The sequence below is a fragment of the Dasypus novemcinctus genome, chromosome 8 (assembly GCF_030445035.2).
Source record: "Dasypus novemcinctus isolate mDasNov1 chromosome 8, mDasNov1.1.hap2, whole genome shotgun sequence".
NCBI lineage: Eukaryota > Metazoa > Chordata > Mammalia > Cingulata > Dasypodidae > Dasypus > Dasypus novemcinctus.
Window position 1 is genome coordinate 41,385,072 of NC_080680.1, and position 16,740 is coordinate 41,401,811.

At 42.0% G+C, this 16,740-nt stretch overlaps 1 protein-coding gene across 1 annotated transcript in view; it reads right to left on the reverse strand.

The window, feature by feature from the left end:
* The window catches only part of PGM5 (phosphoglucomutase 5), a 197,211-nt gene that overhangs the window by 46,488 nt on the left and 133,983 nt on the right, over positions 1-16,740 (reverse strand). Inside the window, exons 8-9 of the mRNA XM_004459397.5 lie at positions 9,278-9,413; positions 4,370-4,553 (exon numbers count right to left, since the gene is read on the reverse strand). Coding sequence (XP_004459454.1) covers positions 4,370-4,553; positions 9,278-9,413 — 320 coding nt within the window. The remainder of the gene's footprint in view (positions 1-4,369; positions 4,554-9,277; positions 9,414-16,740) is intronic.

A 16,740-nucleotide genomic window follows, 5' to 3' on the forward strand; every position in this document is an offset into this window, starting at 1 on the left:
ACACCACAAAACTCAGTCAAGGTAAGGATTCTGATAAAAGGGAAGGAACTAACATTTCTTGAGCATCTTCTAGGTACCAGATACTGTTCCTGGGACTTTAAAGGACTTGCTCCTTAAACATTTTCCATAACCCTGTACAGTAATTATTATCAGTCTATTCCTGCCCCCCTTCTCCAAGTTGAGGTTGAGAGAGGCTAAGTAACATATCCAAAGTCACAAATCTAGACCGTTGGTAAAACCACCCTTCAAAGCCAGGTCAGTCAGAGCTAACACCATAGAACCCTGGAGAGGACCATATCATTTTGTCCCATAGCAAAGGGAGGCATTGCTGTATTTTGTTTCCTCTGAATTTTGCTAGAGGAAGAATATTTATTTCTCCTTATAGAGATTAAAATTCCTTCTATCCTAACTTAAAAACATTCCATATTATAGTACATTGTTCAAAAATAACAGTATTCTATAGTCAAAAAAGACAGGTAATAGTATTGGTGAGGAGGTAGAAAAATTGGAACCCTCATACTGCTGGTTAGAATGTAAAATGGTGCAGCTGCTCTGGAAAAACACTATGGCAGTTCTTGAAAGGGTTAACCATAGAGTTACCAGATGATCCAGCAATTCCACCCCTAGGTATAGACCCAAGAGAATTGAAAACAAAAGACTACACAAAAAATTTGTACACAAATATTCATACCAGCATTATTCACAGTAGCCCAAAAGTAAAAAACAAAACCTCAAATGTTCATGAACTAATGAATAGATAAATAAAATCTGGTATATCCATACAATGGAATGTTATCTGGCATTAAAAAGAAATGCAGGAAACGGACTTTGGCCCAGTGGTTAGGGCGTCTGTCTACCACATGGGAGGTCTGCAGTTCAAACCCCGGACCTCCTTGACCCGTGTGGAGCTGGCCCATGCGCAGTGCTGATGCGCGCAAGGAGTGCCGTGCCACACAGGGGTGTCCCCTGCATAGGGGAGCCCCACGCGCAAGGAGTGCACCCATAAGGAGAGCCGCCCAGCGCGAAAGAAAGTGCAGCCTGCCCAGGAATGGCGCCGCCCACACTTCCCATGCCGCTGAGGACAACAGAAGCGGACAAAGAAACAAGACGCAGCAAAAAGACACAGAAAACAGACAACCGGGGGAGGGGAGAGGAATTAAATAAAAATAAATCTTTAAAAAAAAAAAAAAAAAGAAATGCAGTACTGATACATACTACAATATGAATAAACCCTAAAAACAATATGCTAAGTGAAAGAAGCCAGAAGCCAGTCACAAAAGGCCACTTATTGTATGATTCCATTTATAATAAATGTCTAGAATAGGCAACCCTATAGAGACAAAGTAGATTGATGGCTGCATAGGCTGAGGGTGAAGGGGAAATGGTAACTGCTAATGGGCATGGGATTTCTTTTTAGTGTGACAAAAAGTTCTAAAATTAATTACGGTTGCACAACATGGTAAGCATACTAAAAGCCAATGAACTGGAGGCGTTAAGTGCGTTAATTATGTGGTATGTGAATGAAATCTCAACAAAACTCATATTAAGACACACATACTACAACAGGAAACAAACATTATAAAGCATTTGCTAGGCTCTCCGTAAATATCTATTGAATGAATGTATCAAACTTCTTTATCACCATTTAAAAATAACACTAGTTCATTTAAGTTGGAATATGCCTTTTAGGAGTTTATAGTTTGAAAAGTTAGACTTATTTACAACAAATAGTGTATGACGTGTGCCCCAGATCAACTGCCACTGGAATCGAATGCTGAGTGTGCGGCCAGTGCTGAGAGTGTAGCCACAGCCTCTTCTGCAAGAATTCCCCTGCTCTGCCAGCAGGACCATCTGTGACGTGCTGAAAATAGGGATGCCCCAAGCGCTCCCTGGCCTTCATAGTCTTCAAATCCAGACCTGCAAGGAAGCTACTGCGTGCAGGGTACCTGGGCAGTGAGGTTGTCACTTCAGTGCTGAAGTCTGGGAGTATGAATGAACAACAATCCTCCTTCCCTCATTATGGGAAAAACCTAGGAGTAGGCCCTGGTAGCATTTATCTGTTTATAGCCACAATAAAGCCCAGATGGAAGAGCATGGTAAGAGAGGAAAATATCAGTAAATTCCAGAATAACTAATGGAAACCAATATTCACGGTTCAGTATAGGAGAAAGGTGGAATAAATATTATAGATGTCAGAATTTGCAATCCAGCTGAGGAATTAGCCTGATGTGAACCAGATAAAGAGAATACTGGAAAAGATATACAAACCCTGAGTACTTGAAAAAGAAACAAGGTAAAAACATATTGGATTTAATAGTAAAACAAATTAGCTCACCAATGGAGTTTATGATGTGTAGATAAAGTCCAGAACCACGTGTGGACTAGATCATTCCCTGCAAGGAATGGTTTTCAAGTCTCCTTCATGAGTGAATAAAAACCTACCGAAAGGTTTAGAGCTTTTGAAAGCACGCATATTTTACTACTTGAATTCTACAGTAACAAAAATAAAATGTAACTTGTATTTGGGGAAAGTTTGTTCTGAGGGCCCCATGTAAAATGGAAGAGGGAATATGGTACACTCACCAGAAAAGACTTATCCAGAGCATGGTATAAAGACTCAGGTATCACTAAGAGCCCCCAACTGCACACGTCCAGGGGAGTCGCTGGTGTTATTTCAGAGAGAATTCAATCCAATTTACAAGAAAGCATCCAGAGTGAAACAAAACACAATGGTAAAAAATGGATTGTGTACCCCCTGTGTAAACAATAGCTGGGAGTTTTGTGTGTCTTATTCCATTCCATTTCTAAACAACTCTGTGAGATCAGTATTTTACAGATAAAGTGTCACTCAAAGAAAAGAATCAACTTCCCCAAATCACACAATTACTAAGTGGCAGGAGTAGGATTTGATTCCAGGATCTAACTTCTTAGCCACTATTTTCTTTACTACGCTACAGTTTTCCAAAGTAAGGCTGGAGCAGATTTTTCAGGCCATGAAGACCCTCTAGAATGAATGACTGAAATTTTGATAGAAATGATAGATCTCCATAAAAAGACCAGATAGAGAATACCAAGAGAGTAACAAGAGGGCATTGGGCTTGGGAACATAACGAGGGAGGGGAGTATGTATAAAATACCAGCCAAAACGAAAATAGCAGTAACTACCCTTGTGTCTAGTCCAAAGACCTGCAACTTTCAATCTGTTTTGCTGTCTGTATGTGGTGAAGAATGCATAGAAAGATAAGAATCTGGGGATTTTAGAATGGAATGTCTCTTAACATTACTCAGATGTCTTATTTAGACAGTAAGTGTTAAAAACGTGCTCCCAAAGGGGTCTCTATTTGCCATGGCCAATAAATAAACAAAGCTGAGAGTAAAATCAATTGCAAAAATAATTTTTAAAAGTAATTGTATAAAGCCTCCAGATTGTTCCTATGCCAGCTGAGCCCTGAAACCCAGCAGGTACGTGGTCAGCTCTCACTCTCTAGTTCTTCAGTCCTGCCCTGGACAACTAACAAAAAGATGATGATGGACCACACCCATCCCAAAAACAAGCAAGCAAAACAATTCCATTCCTCTGTCCCATAATAGCTATGTCCCTTCTCAGGCCTGAGACAGAATGGACATTATCCTAAATCCCACAAGACTGAGAAACAAACAAAAATAAGGGGGTATGTAACTGCTGATTAAAGCAGATTTAATGTTAATGTAGTTATTCTTTTATGTTAACTGAGTAATCCGTAACATTGATATGAAATAATTAAACAATAGTTTTCAACTTAACTCACAAAAATAGGCTATAATAGAAGGTGTGTTTGATTTTTACCACTTACCTATGGTAATAATTCCCAACCATCAATCTTCCTTTTGGGTGTTGGGGCAAATTTTCCAACTGTTTCTTCCCCTACCATGAATAATAAACCCATATAGCTAAGTATGTGTGATATTGCAATAACGTAAGGTAATAGAAGATGAAGCCACCTGGCCCTGGCGGTCCCCTGCATAGCAATCTTGCTATTGGAAGCTCTTCTGAATCTGCCACCAATAGTGGCCATCATATCAGAGAGCCTGCAGGCTGCAAACATTAAAAGGACACACGTTGGGTCTATTATCTATTTGAGGTATTGATCCAACAGTCATCAAGGGGAAAGAATATTGGACAGAGTCAGGGCCCCGGGCTCTAATCCACCCTCCGACATGAAGTAGTTAGATGATCTTCCACAAGGGCTTTCCTCTCTCCTGGCTGTAGGGTTTGCATCTGTAAAACCAGGATCCCAGAACAGATCATCCCTACAGACCTCTTTAGCTCAAAGACACTGTGACCCTTCCTCCACCTGATAACCTCTTTGGGGGACTCTCTAGCAAATACCTGTTTCTTGGTCACGGTGCCATCCACGGGGTCCACGTATTCAAAGCTGTCTGTCTTGGCCACACTGTAGACGTTGCTCCCCACAGCAAACTGTTGGCCGATGAAGGACTTGTCTGTGACCAGGGCCTCTAGGTCCCTCATAATATAATATGTTGTCTTGGGTTCCAGTCCCTCATAGTCAAACCTGGTGAGGAGAGAAGACGGACACAGGAGAAACAAAAACCAAATCAGAGAAGGCAATCTAATCATGGAAGGACAGTATAGAAAAGCACCCCCAACTGGTCTCCCCTCTTCTACTTGGCCCTTACAATCTATTCCCCACACAGCAGCCAAAGTGATCTTATAAAATTTTAATTCTTGCCCACTGAGTTGAGAAAAAAACCGAAAACCCTAACCCTGGTCTATAAGGCGATGGTAGGATCTGGCTCCACCCAACCCCTTCCCTTGACTTTGTTCCACTTTCCCTCTTGCACACCGTGCTTCAGCCACACGGGCCTCTGCTCCATCCTTTCTTTCCTCTGGGTCTTTCCCTCTGCTGTTTGCTCCCTCTACCTGGCATTCTCTTCCCCAAGCTACTCAAATAGCTGGCTTGGTTCCTTCCTGTCGTTTTCTTTTTTTTTTTTTTTTTAAGATTTTAAATTTTATTTTATTCCACCCCTCCCCCCAGTTGTCTGTTCTCTGTGTCTATTTGCTGTGTGTTCTTCTTTGTCCGCTTCTGTTGTTATCAGCGGCATGGGAATCTGTGTTTCTTTTTGTTGCGTCATCTTGTTGCGTCAGCTCTCTGTGTGTGCGGCACCATTCCTGGGCAGGCTGCACTTTCTTTTGCGCTGGGTGGCTCTCCTTACGGGGTGCACTCCTTACGCATGGGGCTCCCCTATGCAGGGATACCCCTGCATGGCAGGGCACTCCTTGCATGCATCAGCACTGCACGTGGGCCAGCTCCACACGGGTCAAGGAAGCCCGGGGTTTGAACTGTGGACCTCCCATGTGGTAGACAGACGCCCTAACCACTGGGCCAAGTCTGCTCCCCGTTCCTGTGGTTTTCAAACCAAGAGTCACTTCCAGAAAGGGTCCTTCTATGACCATCTGTCAAACGTAGCCTTTTCTACCATACCACCCCCTCACCCTTTCTCTTCCCTTTTGGCAGTTATCCCAATTGGTATTTATCTTGTTTGTTTATTTGCTCATTTCTTTATTGTCTGTGTTTGTCCACCAGACTGTGAGGAGGGCAGAGACCTTGCCTGTCTTGTTCACTGTTCTTCTAGCTCATCGCAAGTATTCTGTAAATAGAGGGTGCACTGGGTTGAATAGCATCCCTCAACATTCTTGTCCACCAGGAACCTCAGAATGTGGCCTTATTTGGAAAGAGCATCTTTAGAGATGTGATTAAGGATTTTGAGAAGAACTTATCCTGGGTTTAGGGTGGACCCTAAATCCAGTGACTGGTGTCATTATAAGGGAAGAGAACACAGAGATACATGCAGAGAAGAAGACCACATGGAGGGGACTGGAGTTAAGTTGTCATGAACCAAGGAACAACTTGGAAAAGGACAAGGAAGGACTCTTCCCTAGAGCCTTCGGAGAGAGTGTGGCCCTGCCAGCACCTTGATTTTGGACTTGTAGCCTCCAGAACTGAGAAAGAATAAGCGGCTACTGTTTGATGCCATCCAGTTTGTGGCACTTTGTTACAGTAGCCCTTGGAGACGAAGACAGTGGAATGAAGGACTGGAGGGAGGAAAGGAGGTACAAGAAAAGAGCAAGAGGAATCAAGGTAGGTGAAGGGAGGGAGGAAGGGAACCCAAAGTACTCTAACACTCTCTTAGAAATTTGAAACAATGTCACCATGGTTCCATTTTTAAAATCCTCCTAGCCCAAAGCATCGGCAATGGGGCTGGGAGGTGATCAGAGGGCAGGCTGTGGAATCAGCGTGGCTTAGTTTGCAGCTAGGGTTGGTACAAGTTTATCCTTACCTGTTTTCAACATGTTTCCTAGTTCCTCAAAAGAAGAAAACTGAAAATTACATTGATCTCATCTATTGTTGTTGGGTTTAAATGTCATAATGCATACCAAACAGTTGGTGCAGTCAGTGCCAGACACCAGTGTTTAAAAACTGTTCATCATTTTTATTCTTAAAACTACCACAAAGAACCTCAAGATCTTTCCTGATGTCCAGCAATCACATCTAAGACCCAATGGTGCACCCAGAAGGGGCTGTTTAAGAAGGAATCCCTGGGAAGGGCAGAGGTTTCAGAAGGGGCTTCCCATAGCTTAGAGGAAGGATGTGAGTTCTCAGAGTAAACTGAAAGAAGGAAGCCCTGAAGAGTTGTGGGTACTTTTGTCTACCCAAGATCTTTTAAGACCTCCAGTACATGTGAAGAGTTTAGTCAAAATGGAGGACAGGAATGACGCTATGCCTGGCAATGGCTTCCCTGCATCTATAATCCTTTCCTCTTTTCTCTACCTCCTGCACAAGGCGCCTCCTCCCCAGATCCAGGAACAACATCAGGGAGGTTCTCAGGATAGGGAGAGGGAAGAAGAGAGGTAAGATGGGGCATTTTCTGGACAATAGAATTGTCCTACATAACATTGCAATGATGATACAGACCATTACACATTTTGTCATAACTTATAAAATTGTGTGGGGCAGAGTGTAAACTATAATGTAAACTATAGTCCACAGTTAGTAGCAATGCTTCAATATATGTTCATCACTTGTAACAAATGGACCATACTAATGAAAGATGTTGTCAATGTGGGAAAGTGTGGGAGGGGGAGAGGCTGGGGCATATGGGAATCCCCTATATTTTTTATGTAATCTAAACTTTTTTTTTTTTAATCTAAATTTTTTTTTTAAAGAAACACCACAAGGGAACTCCCTCAGAGCATTCTTTCTCAGCAGTGTGTGTGTTCTAAGACTAGATTCTCTTTTTCAGATACACATTTGGGAATGACAAAGACCCAATCAAGCAGAAAGTGGCAGGAGGATGGGTTAAGGGAATCCACTAGAAGATAAAGAAGCATTGAAAGAGATTCAGAGGTTGAGAAAATCCACTGATGTGATGGATCACGTTCGGTCTATGGATGCAGACATCAGATATCCTGCGCAAATGCTCAGCCTCATACACAAGCAGGACATTCCCCTCAGAACCCCAAACTTCCCCGATAATCACCACCCCCAACACTGCCACCATCAGCTACCACCGCCACCACCATAATTTTGAAGAATTCCTTCTGGGATCCACTCATGTGAGAAAAAGAGTTTAGGACATTTTCTCAGATATAACTTCAGCCTCAGAACTGGTTAAACTGAAATCGTCTTACTGCCTCCCTACCAAGAAAACTGCCGGGCCAGAAATAGCACCTTTCAATTTGCTGTTTTTTGGGAAGTGAAGGAAGTGTTTACTTTTCATTCTACCTATTCCCTCCTCTCTCTTATCTCTGTGATCCTTTTGGACAGAAGCCTAAAACACAATTTAAAGTACCACAAGAATTTAAATTGCCACTGCATATTATTCTCTGATATGGAATTTGTTTTCTTAAAAAAGTAATTATCGTGTAAGCTCTTGGCCCAAAAAATGAACTATATTATAAAAACACCATTTCTTCAAAACATTGGCAGAAACTAGATAACCATTCCACAAATTATGAGGAACACGGCCCTGACTGAAAGAGATCTCGCTAAGCCAGGAGTTGGCAATTATAATACGTTTTATCAGGTTATACTCTGGGGAAGAGCTTCATGCAAAAGAAGGATGATGTGCCAATTAGCTCTTGGTATGCCAAAAAAAAGTCTACAAGAATCAGGGCTTTTTGGCACATGCTAGAAATCCTAATGAGTAAAACAAGTTCCCACCTGCCCTGAGAGTCCTCATTTCTGATACAGGGAATAATCTGAGGTGATTTACAGGTCATCATCACATCCCCAGCTTTCTTGACTAAACAGGGAACCAAGAATATCGTGGTTGTCTACATTTCCCAGAGCTTTGCAGTCTCTTTGATTTTAACGAGTTCTAAACACAGGCTTCCTTATTCTCTGATGTTTATCTAAGTAAATGACCTCTTAAGAGAAGAAGCTATCACCTTATAAGGGAAGTCTAAAGCTTTCTTTCTGTCCTCCAAGCTTTTGAAACACAAGTGAACATCCAAACTATTCAAAGCAAAGGAGAGCCTTAGAGACGGCTCAAGGATTCTCTCCCAAGTACTCCACAGTTAACCCCTGACCACAAACCGAGGCTTGGTGCTAGGTAAATCTATGTAGCATACCTTGGTACATATTCCTACCAGGCAATCATGCAGCCAGAAGACTTTACCCACACTTATTTCAACAACAGGAAGTGATAGAGACCCCCAACCCTAAGGCCTTACCTGCTGGCCATTACCCATGCTCCTTCCAGGGTAATATTCCCCTTTTTTGTATCCCCTTTCATGAGAACAAAACCTTAAGCAAAGACTGGGGCTCCTGAGCCATGTGACTCAGAGAGCGCCAACTCCGGCATCTTGGACATCGTTCAGACCACCAGCAGGGAGGTGGACAAAGGCAGGGAGAAGATTACAAACATACCCCAACTCTGCAATCTTCTTTTTCTGCCCCTCATGGGTACTACATTGACCAGAGGATTTTTCAAGGCTCTGAGGTTGAGGTTCCCTTTGGGGATGGCTGCTTACCTTGCAGGTCTCATGAAAGGACTACACAGGCATGTCTTCAGAGGCATGTCCCCCCACGCCAAGTTTGGTAGCCCTTGGTACCACTGTCATCCCCCTATCAGGAGTCACCCAGCTCCAGCTTCTGGGCCCCTAAGTTCTTCCCTAAAGAGACCTCCTTCTTAAGGTTCTAGTCTACCAGTTTCATAAAACTTCTCTAAGAAAGTTTGCCCAGGGCCAACTCAAGACCCTTGCTCTTCTCCTCACCTGCAATAGTAGTGGCGGCCAAATTTGGCCCAGTGATCTCGGACAATCTCCTCCACACTCTGCTTCCGGGCAGCAATGATGGAGAGCCAGACCAAGACAGCCCAGAGGCCATCTTTCTCTCGGAGGTGATCAGAGCCTAAGGGAGAAAGAAACATTTTGCTGAGGATTTATTTTGGGTGGCAGTGGGGGTGGGGAATAAAAGATTAATGAACTAAGAAGACCAATTTGCAACTGAGTTTTGTTAGCTATATTTATTCATTGTGTTGAATCTTTGCCCCATAATATATTTGCTTTTCTGAAAATATGCAACTGAAATTCAAATAAAATAATACCAAAAGAATTCAATCCTGAAAATTGTTCAAGAGATCAAAAAGCCAAGGTGACTTTACATCTGCCCAATGGCAGATCACTCACTCCTTCATTTATTCAGTAAATATTGGGTGAGCCTCTACAATGGGTCAAGAATTGCTCTAGGCGGCGGATTTGGCCCAGTCCGTCTACCACATGGGAGGTCCGCGGTTCAAACCCCGGGGCCTCCGTGACCCGTGTGGAGTTGGCCCATGCACAGTGCTGATGTGCACAAGGAGTGCCCTGCCACACAGGGGTGTCCCCCACGTAGGGGAGCCCCATGCGCAAGGAGAGCGCCCCGTAAGGAGAGCCGCCCAGTGCGAAAGAAAGTGCAGCCTGTCTAAGAATGGCACCGTCCACACGGAGAGCTGACACAACAAGATGACGCAACAAAAAGAAACACAGATTCCCGTGCCGCTGACAACAACAGAAGCAGACAAAGAAGACGCAGCAAATAGACACAGAGAACAGACAACCGGGGTTGGGGGGAGAGGGGGGGAGGGAAGGGGAGAGAAATAAATATTTTTTTTAAAAAAAGAATTGCTCTAGGTGCTAGGGATACAGCAGAGTGTCTTTTTACTCATAAAGATTGAATTCAAGTAGGTGGAGACAGGCAGCAGGAAAGGAAACAAATATGAGAACAAGAAATATCAAATAATTCCAAATGCTATGAAGAAAATAAACCTACGTGCTATGTTGGCTGTTTTACCTGCAGCGGTCACAGTCAGCCCCACCAAGGGCTGCACATCACAGCTGACACCTCAGAAGGGGGAGCCTGCCATGTCAAGATCAGGGGGGTTAAGTGTTCCAAGCCAAGGGAAAGCAAAATGTCCTGACGCAGGAAGGAGCTGGGGAGAGAACCCCTAGAGATGTTTATACAGATAGAGGCTGTTCCTCTGGGGGTATCCACACAAATCAAGAGTACAGCCTGAACAGGTAGCTGCCTGTCCAATTAGAATATGACATGGTTCAGAAAAAAAAAAAAAGGGTATGTTGTAGGCTCTTTTAAAGCATCTGTTCCTTGGCCAATTGTAAGCTTTCTCTGAAGTGAAAAGGGCCCTGAGTGCAAAGGAATGTGGTATATTGAGAAAAACATGGTGTAATGGAAAAAGCCTGGGGGGAGGATTTAGAATTATGGCTCAAAACCAAACTGAGCTACTTCCCAGGTGGGTGAGAAGTTATTAAGCTCTCTGAGCTTTAGCTTCTCATCTGTGAAATGGGGACACCATCACCAACCTCTCTGGATTGTCATATCAAATTCAACTAAGTTAAGAGAGCAAGCTCTAGAGTCTGATTGTTTGTGTTTAAATCCTGGCTCAGCCACTTACCCTTGTGTGACTTGCTGTCCTCATCTGTAACTTGGGGACAATAGTTGCCCCTACCCCGTGGTAGGATTAAATGACTATGTGTAGGTATTTATTAACAGAATCATGGCTGGGATAGCACAAGCTGTTGCTGATTGTGTTAGTAATTTACAAAGAGGACCAAGCCTGCTGCTGATTTCTCTGTATACTTGGAGGCAAATTGCGCTGTTATTCCTATAATTTTATACTCTAACTCCAGCAATAGAAATGTCTCAAGAAAGATGACTGGGAGCAGGGGGAACCATTTCTCATTGCAGAGGGCAATGAGAGTGGGCAACACATTGGAATCTGCATACTCAAGGGCTTCCAGGCTCTAGTCCAGACAATCAGCAAGGGAGACACTTGTTTTATATAGACGTGTATAGAGAATGTATAGCGACACTCAACAAGCGGGACCCCACGTCACAGAACTGTTTAAACCTTGAAAATGAGCTGGAGAACAATTCTTTACCTAATTAACTAAAACACTTTTGACAACTTCTCACTGAAGCTATGGTCCATGTACTCTCCTGGTTACATTTACAGCATTAAATGTTTAAGGTTTTCCTCAAGGAAGAAAGCATACAACCCTGAGGCAGCAATTAAGATACTTAAATCAAAAGGAGAAAGGGCCCAGTCCATAGCTCTTCCTGCTGAGGACACTTTTAGATGGATGGTTGGGGCTGCCTCATGGTCAGGGGAGCCCTGGCTATTAATCACTACATCCTGGAGTGATGAGTCTCGTCCATCGAACTCTTTATACCACTACAAAAATGGAAGACATTTGGAAGACTAAGTTAGCTCCATGGCCAAATGCCAGAAAAACAAGTCAAGGAAACCCTGCCCAGTGGGATAATTTCAAAACCCTTTGTCCTTTTATAGATGAAAAAAATAACTTTCATTTACTGGCTAGAGCAAAATACCCTTTTGTTCTAAACCATGGGCTCTGCAGACCTTGGATCGCCAGCTGGATTACATTACCTGGAAATAGAACCATTAGATGCTGTTAAGCCTATGAGATAAGATGTCATAATTTAGCAAGAGAAAGACATAAAGTTCTTTTAGCTGCATCATTTTTTTTTTCTTTTTAAACCCACCCCTCCAGCTCTTTGTAGCCAACTACATAGTAAATTGTGAGTTGGCTTGGATAGCCTTCACCTACAGGCTAAACATTTGCCAAAACATATAAGCGGCGGGATGATCAAGTAAAATTAACTGTGCTCTTTATAGCCCTTTGAGGCTGGGATAAAGATGTTTATGACGCCGCAGTTACACAGTTATTTCCATTGGGTGATCACAGCATGCACTGAAGGGAGTTCTGGGGATACAACTCTTTTAAAAATAACTCAATTAGGCAAGTGAAGTATACTGCTATTATCAGTGATAGATAAAATTAAAGAAGAAATGCAGAAACACAAACATATCCAATGGTTTTCTAAAATTGCACTATGAGCAGAGTAAAACTGAAGGGGGAAATACTGACAATATATATGAAAAGCTAATAGACTTTATATATTAAAATGTTTTTTTAAGTCAAGAAAAAGAACAAATCCCCAATAGAAAATTGTGTGAAAGGGTACAAACAAGCAATTTTCAAGAGAAAAATATAAATAGTAAATAAACATCTGAAAGAATGTTCAATCTCAACATGGTTAAAAAAAATCCATTAAAATGGGATGCCATGTGGGGCCTGTCAAATTGCCAAAGATTGGTAGTGGGGAGAATGCTTAATACTAGAAAAGTTCCAGTGTAAATGTGCACAGTTTGGTAGGATAATTTCTCAATAATGTCAATAGTCTTAAAATTTTGCACAGTGTTTGACCCAGCTATTCTTTTTCTTAACCTTTAGGCATAAGGACATTCAGTGAAATAGCTCTGAGACAAAGGAAGAACTTGAAAAATAAATACTAATTGTTGGACAATAGTGTAATTATGGAAAATCCATAGAAAAGCTTGTTATGTAGACAAGCATGTTCAAGACAAGTCTTGAATAAGAATCTCTAATAATACAAAAAAGTGTTCATCTAATTTTAATAAATGGAAAAAAACGGTTCACCAAAACTCAATATATTTTTATATAAGAATATATGTACCTATGTAGATATATGTATGCACAGAAAAACAATAGAAGGATATGCACCAAATCTCGAAGTGTTAGGATAACAGGTGTTTTTCTGCTTTTTCCTTTGTAGTATTTCCTTTTGTATATGTCCGCCAATAACATGTATTATTTTTACAGTAAGGAAAAAAACCTTCTAAGTTGTCAATAGTGTGAAGATATTCCCATCTGAAAACATTAAATGCCAATTGCCAAGTGCTAGTTGGAATACTAAAGGATTGATTCCACCTATAACTTTGAATAACTTTGAATGTATTGATTATTCCATTTCCTAGACGCAGTAATAGCTTTTTAGAGCATTAAGATTGACTATAACCTACTTATGGGGCTCACAGTCTTGGGATGGGGGTCAGTGACGTCCTGTGAGGCTTCAGAAGGGGACAGAAAGTGTGGTCACCAAAGGGGATGCCCTGCTGAGCTAGCAGCGCTGGCCCTGGGGCAGGCTGGGCATGGTAGGGTTCTCTCCCCTTACAGGGACACCCCTCAAGTGAGGACACGGCTTCAGATTCACGCCAAGCTTAGATATTGTGGCCCTGTGACCATTTCTGCTACTGATGACTGAATCCAGAGAGGGGCTCCCCCCGCCTGTGTTTCCCCCCACTTCCTCCCAGGCAAAATCCCAGCCACCACTCTGTGGAGAGTTAAATAGTTGTCTTCAAATAGAAGCAAGTAAGTATCTCTTGTACTTCCTCATTTCCTATGAAATTACACCTGCCACACCTTTAGAACATGAAAGCCCAGAAAAAATTCTATTGTAACATTTATATCTATTATTGCCAGTTCATCTTTTGACGCTTTCTTACTGTGGATTTCTGACTTGTCCCCATAGCCAAAGCGCGACACTTGGTTGCTAAAGCCTGTAAGTACCACACGCCTTGCCTTTTGGCAATCCAGGCCAACATAGCCCAGCTCAGAGAATGCTCAGTCTTTCTCTGAGAAGCAGTGAACCCCACCCAGACACCAGAGGATGATGCTCAGCTCTTCCTTGCCCACAGCTGCCATTCTCCCAAAATAGTATCTACAATACAAGCAAGACAGTTCCATCCATCTGCCCCAAGGGAGCTAAGGCTCCTCTCAATCAGAAACAGAGCATCACCAGCCCCAAATCCTCAAGACGGAGGAATGAACAAACATAAGGGGAGAATGCAACAATGGACCAAAGTAGACTTATAATTATTCTAGAAGAATTTCTATCACTGATATTAAGGCAGTGACCTTAAGGCAGTGATATTAAGGCAGAGTTTCTGAGGGGAGAGAGGGAAAAACAGTTATAACAGGATACTTTGGGGACATCGGAATTGTCCTGCATGACATTGCAGTGATGGATACAGGCCATTATACATTTTGTCAAAACCTATAAAATTGTGTGATGCAAAGTGTAAACTATAATGTAAATTATAGTCCACGGTTAGTAGCAATGCTTCAATATGTGTTCATCATTGTAATAAATGTACCACACTAATGAAAGAGGTTGTTAATGGGGGAAGTGTGTGTAGGGGTGGGGTTTTTAGGAGTCCCCTTTATTTCTTTTTTTTAATGTGTTTTTTCATTTTTTGAAGAAACTTAGATTACATAAATGTTACACAAAAAATATAGAGGATTCCTGTATACCCCACTCTCTAGCCCTCCCACCTTTTCCCACACCAACAACATCCTTCATTAGTGTGGTACATTTGCCACCATTGATGAACACACCCCTATATTTCTGAAGTAACATGTAATCTAAAGCTTCTTTAAAAATAAAAATTAACTCAAAATATTGTTCGAAAAAAGGGAACTATTTTCTTCTCATCAGAAACTTCACTGTTCTCCATCCACTCAAATTAAACTTTGATGGAATTTTCTCAAGCTTGAAAACCAAGTTACTTTAATCTAGCACACCAATAAGTGTATTGGCTTCACAAAAGAAAGGGAAAAATTAAAAAAAGCACTCAATTCTCTCAAAGGAATTTTCTTCGAATGGAAATGCCGGCACGGACAAATTAACTCAATAAAACATCACTCACATTACTAACAGCTCGAGTCACCACAGCTGAAACTCAGATGAGGAAATTCTGAATTTGTCAATTAGGATAATATAAATAATGTTTCACCTGCTGCCAATGCCAAACTCTAACCTTGGATAGTGATTTTCAACCCAGACAGCCATTAGAATCACATAAGAACTTATAAAAATACCAATGCTCAGCACCCCCCCTCCCCCACTCTCCCATGGCCTAATAAAATCAGGATCTCTGGGAATGGGGCCCAGGCATGAGTGATTTTTCAAAAAAAACCTCCTCTCACGAGCAGCCAGGGTTGAGAAGCATCGCCGGAGGAAAAGGCTGTACCACATAGTCTCATGTTTGGGGCAGAATCTTTAGCCGTAGTGAATTAGGCCTCTGCCTCTTTTTGCTCAAATTTGATGCTAAAAGAAAGTGGCCACTGACCTCTGGTTCATTGGAAGCCACTGGCCTCGCGCATGGGGGAGACGTGCTGGAGCCAGCTTTAGTAACATAGCTTCTCCCTGCCCTTTTTGTCTGGAGAATGTGTGGGGCTTTACCAAAGTAGGGTGACCAACTTGTCCCAGTTTGCCCAGGTCTCTCCCAGTTTGAGCAGTGAGAGTCCCACAACCCAAGAAAACTCTCAGTCCTGGGAGAACCAGAATGGTTGGTCATCCAATAAAAAAGACCTCTCTCAGAGGCTCCTGTTGGTTCTCAGGATATGTGTGCGTTCAGCACATGCCTTAGCACACAAGTTTCCTGGAGCCAGAAATGGCAGGCTATCTATAAATATATATATAATATATAATACACAATTAGTAAAACACAATATACTTAACTATATTTATGTAATGCATTTATACTTATTACATAGGATATAAATACAAATATTAATTCTATATAATTATTCATATATATATATATATATATACACATCCTTGATATAGAACTATAAGCAGGATAAACTCCATTTGAAGAAAAATAACAGCAACTAATCATTTTTGAGCAAAGCACCAGGCACTGTGCTCAGCACTTTATACCTCTATTATCTCATTAAGTTCTTACAATTCAATATCCCCTTTTTAAAGAAAGAGATTGAGATTGGGTGACATATGAGATCCTATTGAAGCAGGCTAATAAGATAGTGGATTAATAGATGAATCTGGAACCTGGCAAGAGAGTCCACATGGACATCAGTAACCCTCAAGATAGCTGCTGGAGAAAACCCACCCCCAGGATTCTGCTACCTAGAACAAAGATTCCTTCCTGGGAACAAGGAAAAGCCCGAATGTTCTCTAGGAACTTTATCATTGGATCCTCACTAAGGGATTGATGCATGGGATAATCAATCAAAACAGCAAACAGCTGGAACCCCCTCCCCTGCCATTAACAAAGGGGTAGAATAATTAGCAATTTAGAAACAAGCCAGGAGTCTTGAGCTCTTTCTCGCCTTATTCTTTTGCCTGTGGTCCTGTCCTGCCCTCTGTTCGCAGCTGTCGCCATTTTTTCTCTGCCATGTAGCCGGGCAAGTAACCCTGGGGACTTAAAATTTATAATGGAGAATTGTAGCTCGTAAGTTAGCCCTTTCATCCCTTCTCTCACTACCTGGGGCTCCTACTCTGTTATTTTCTGTTATTTTCTTCCATTTCTCTTCCCTCCCTACCTTAATAA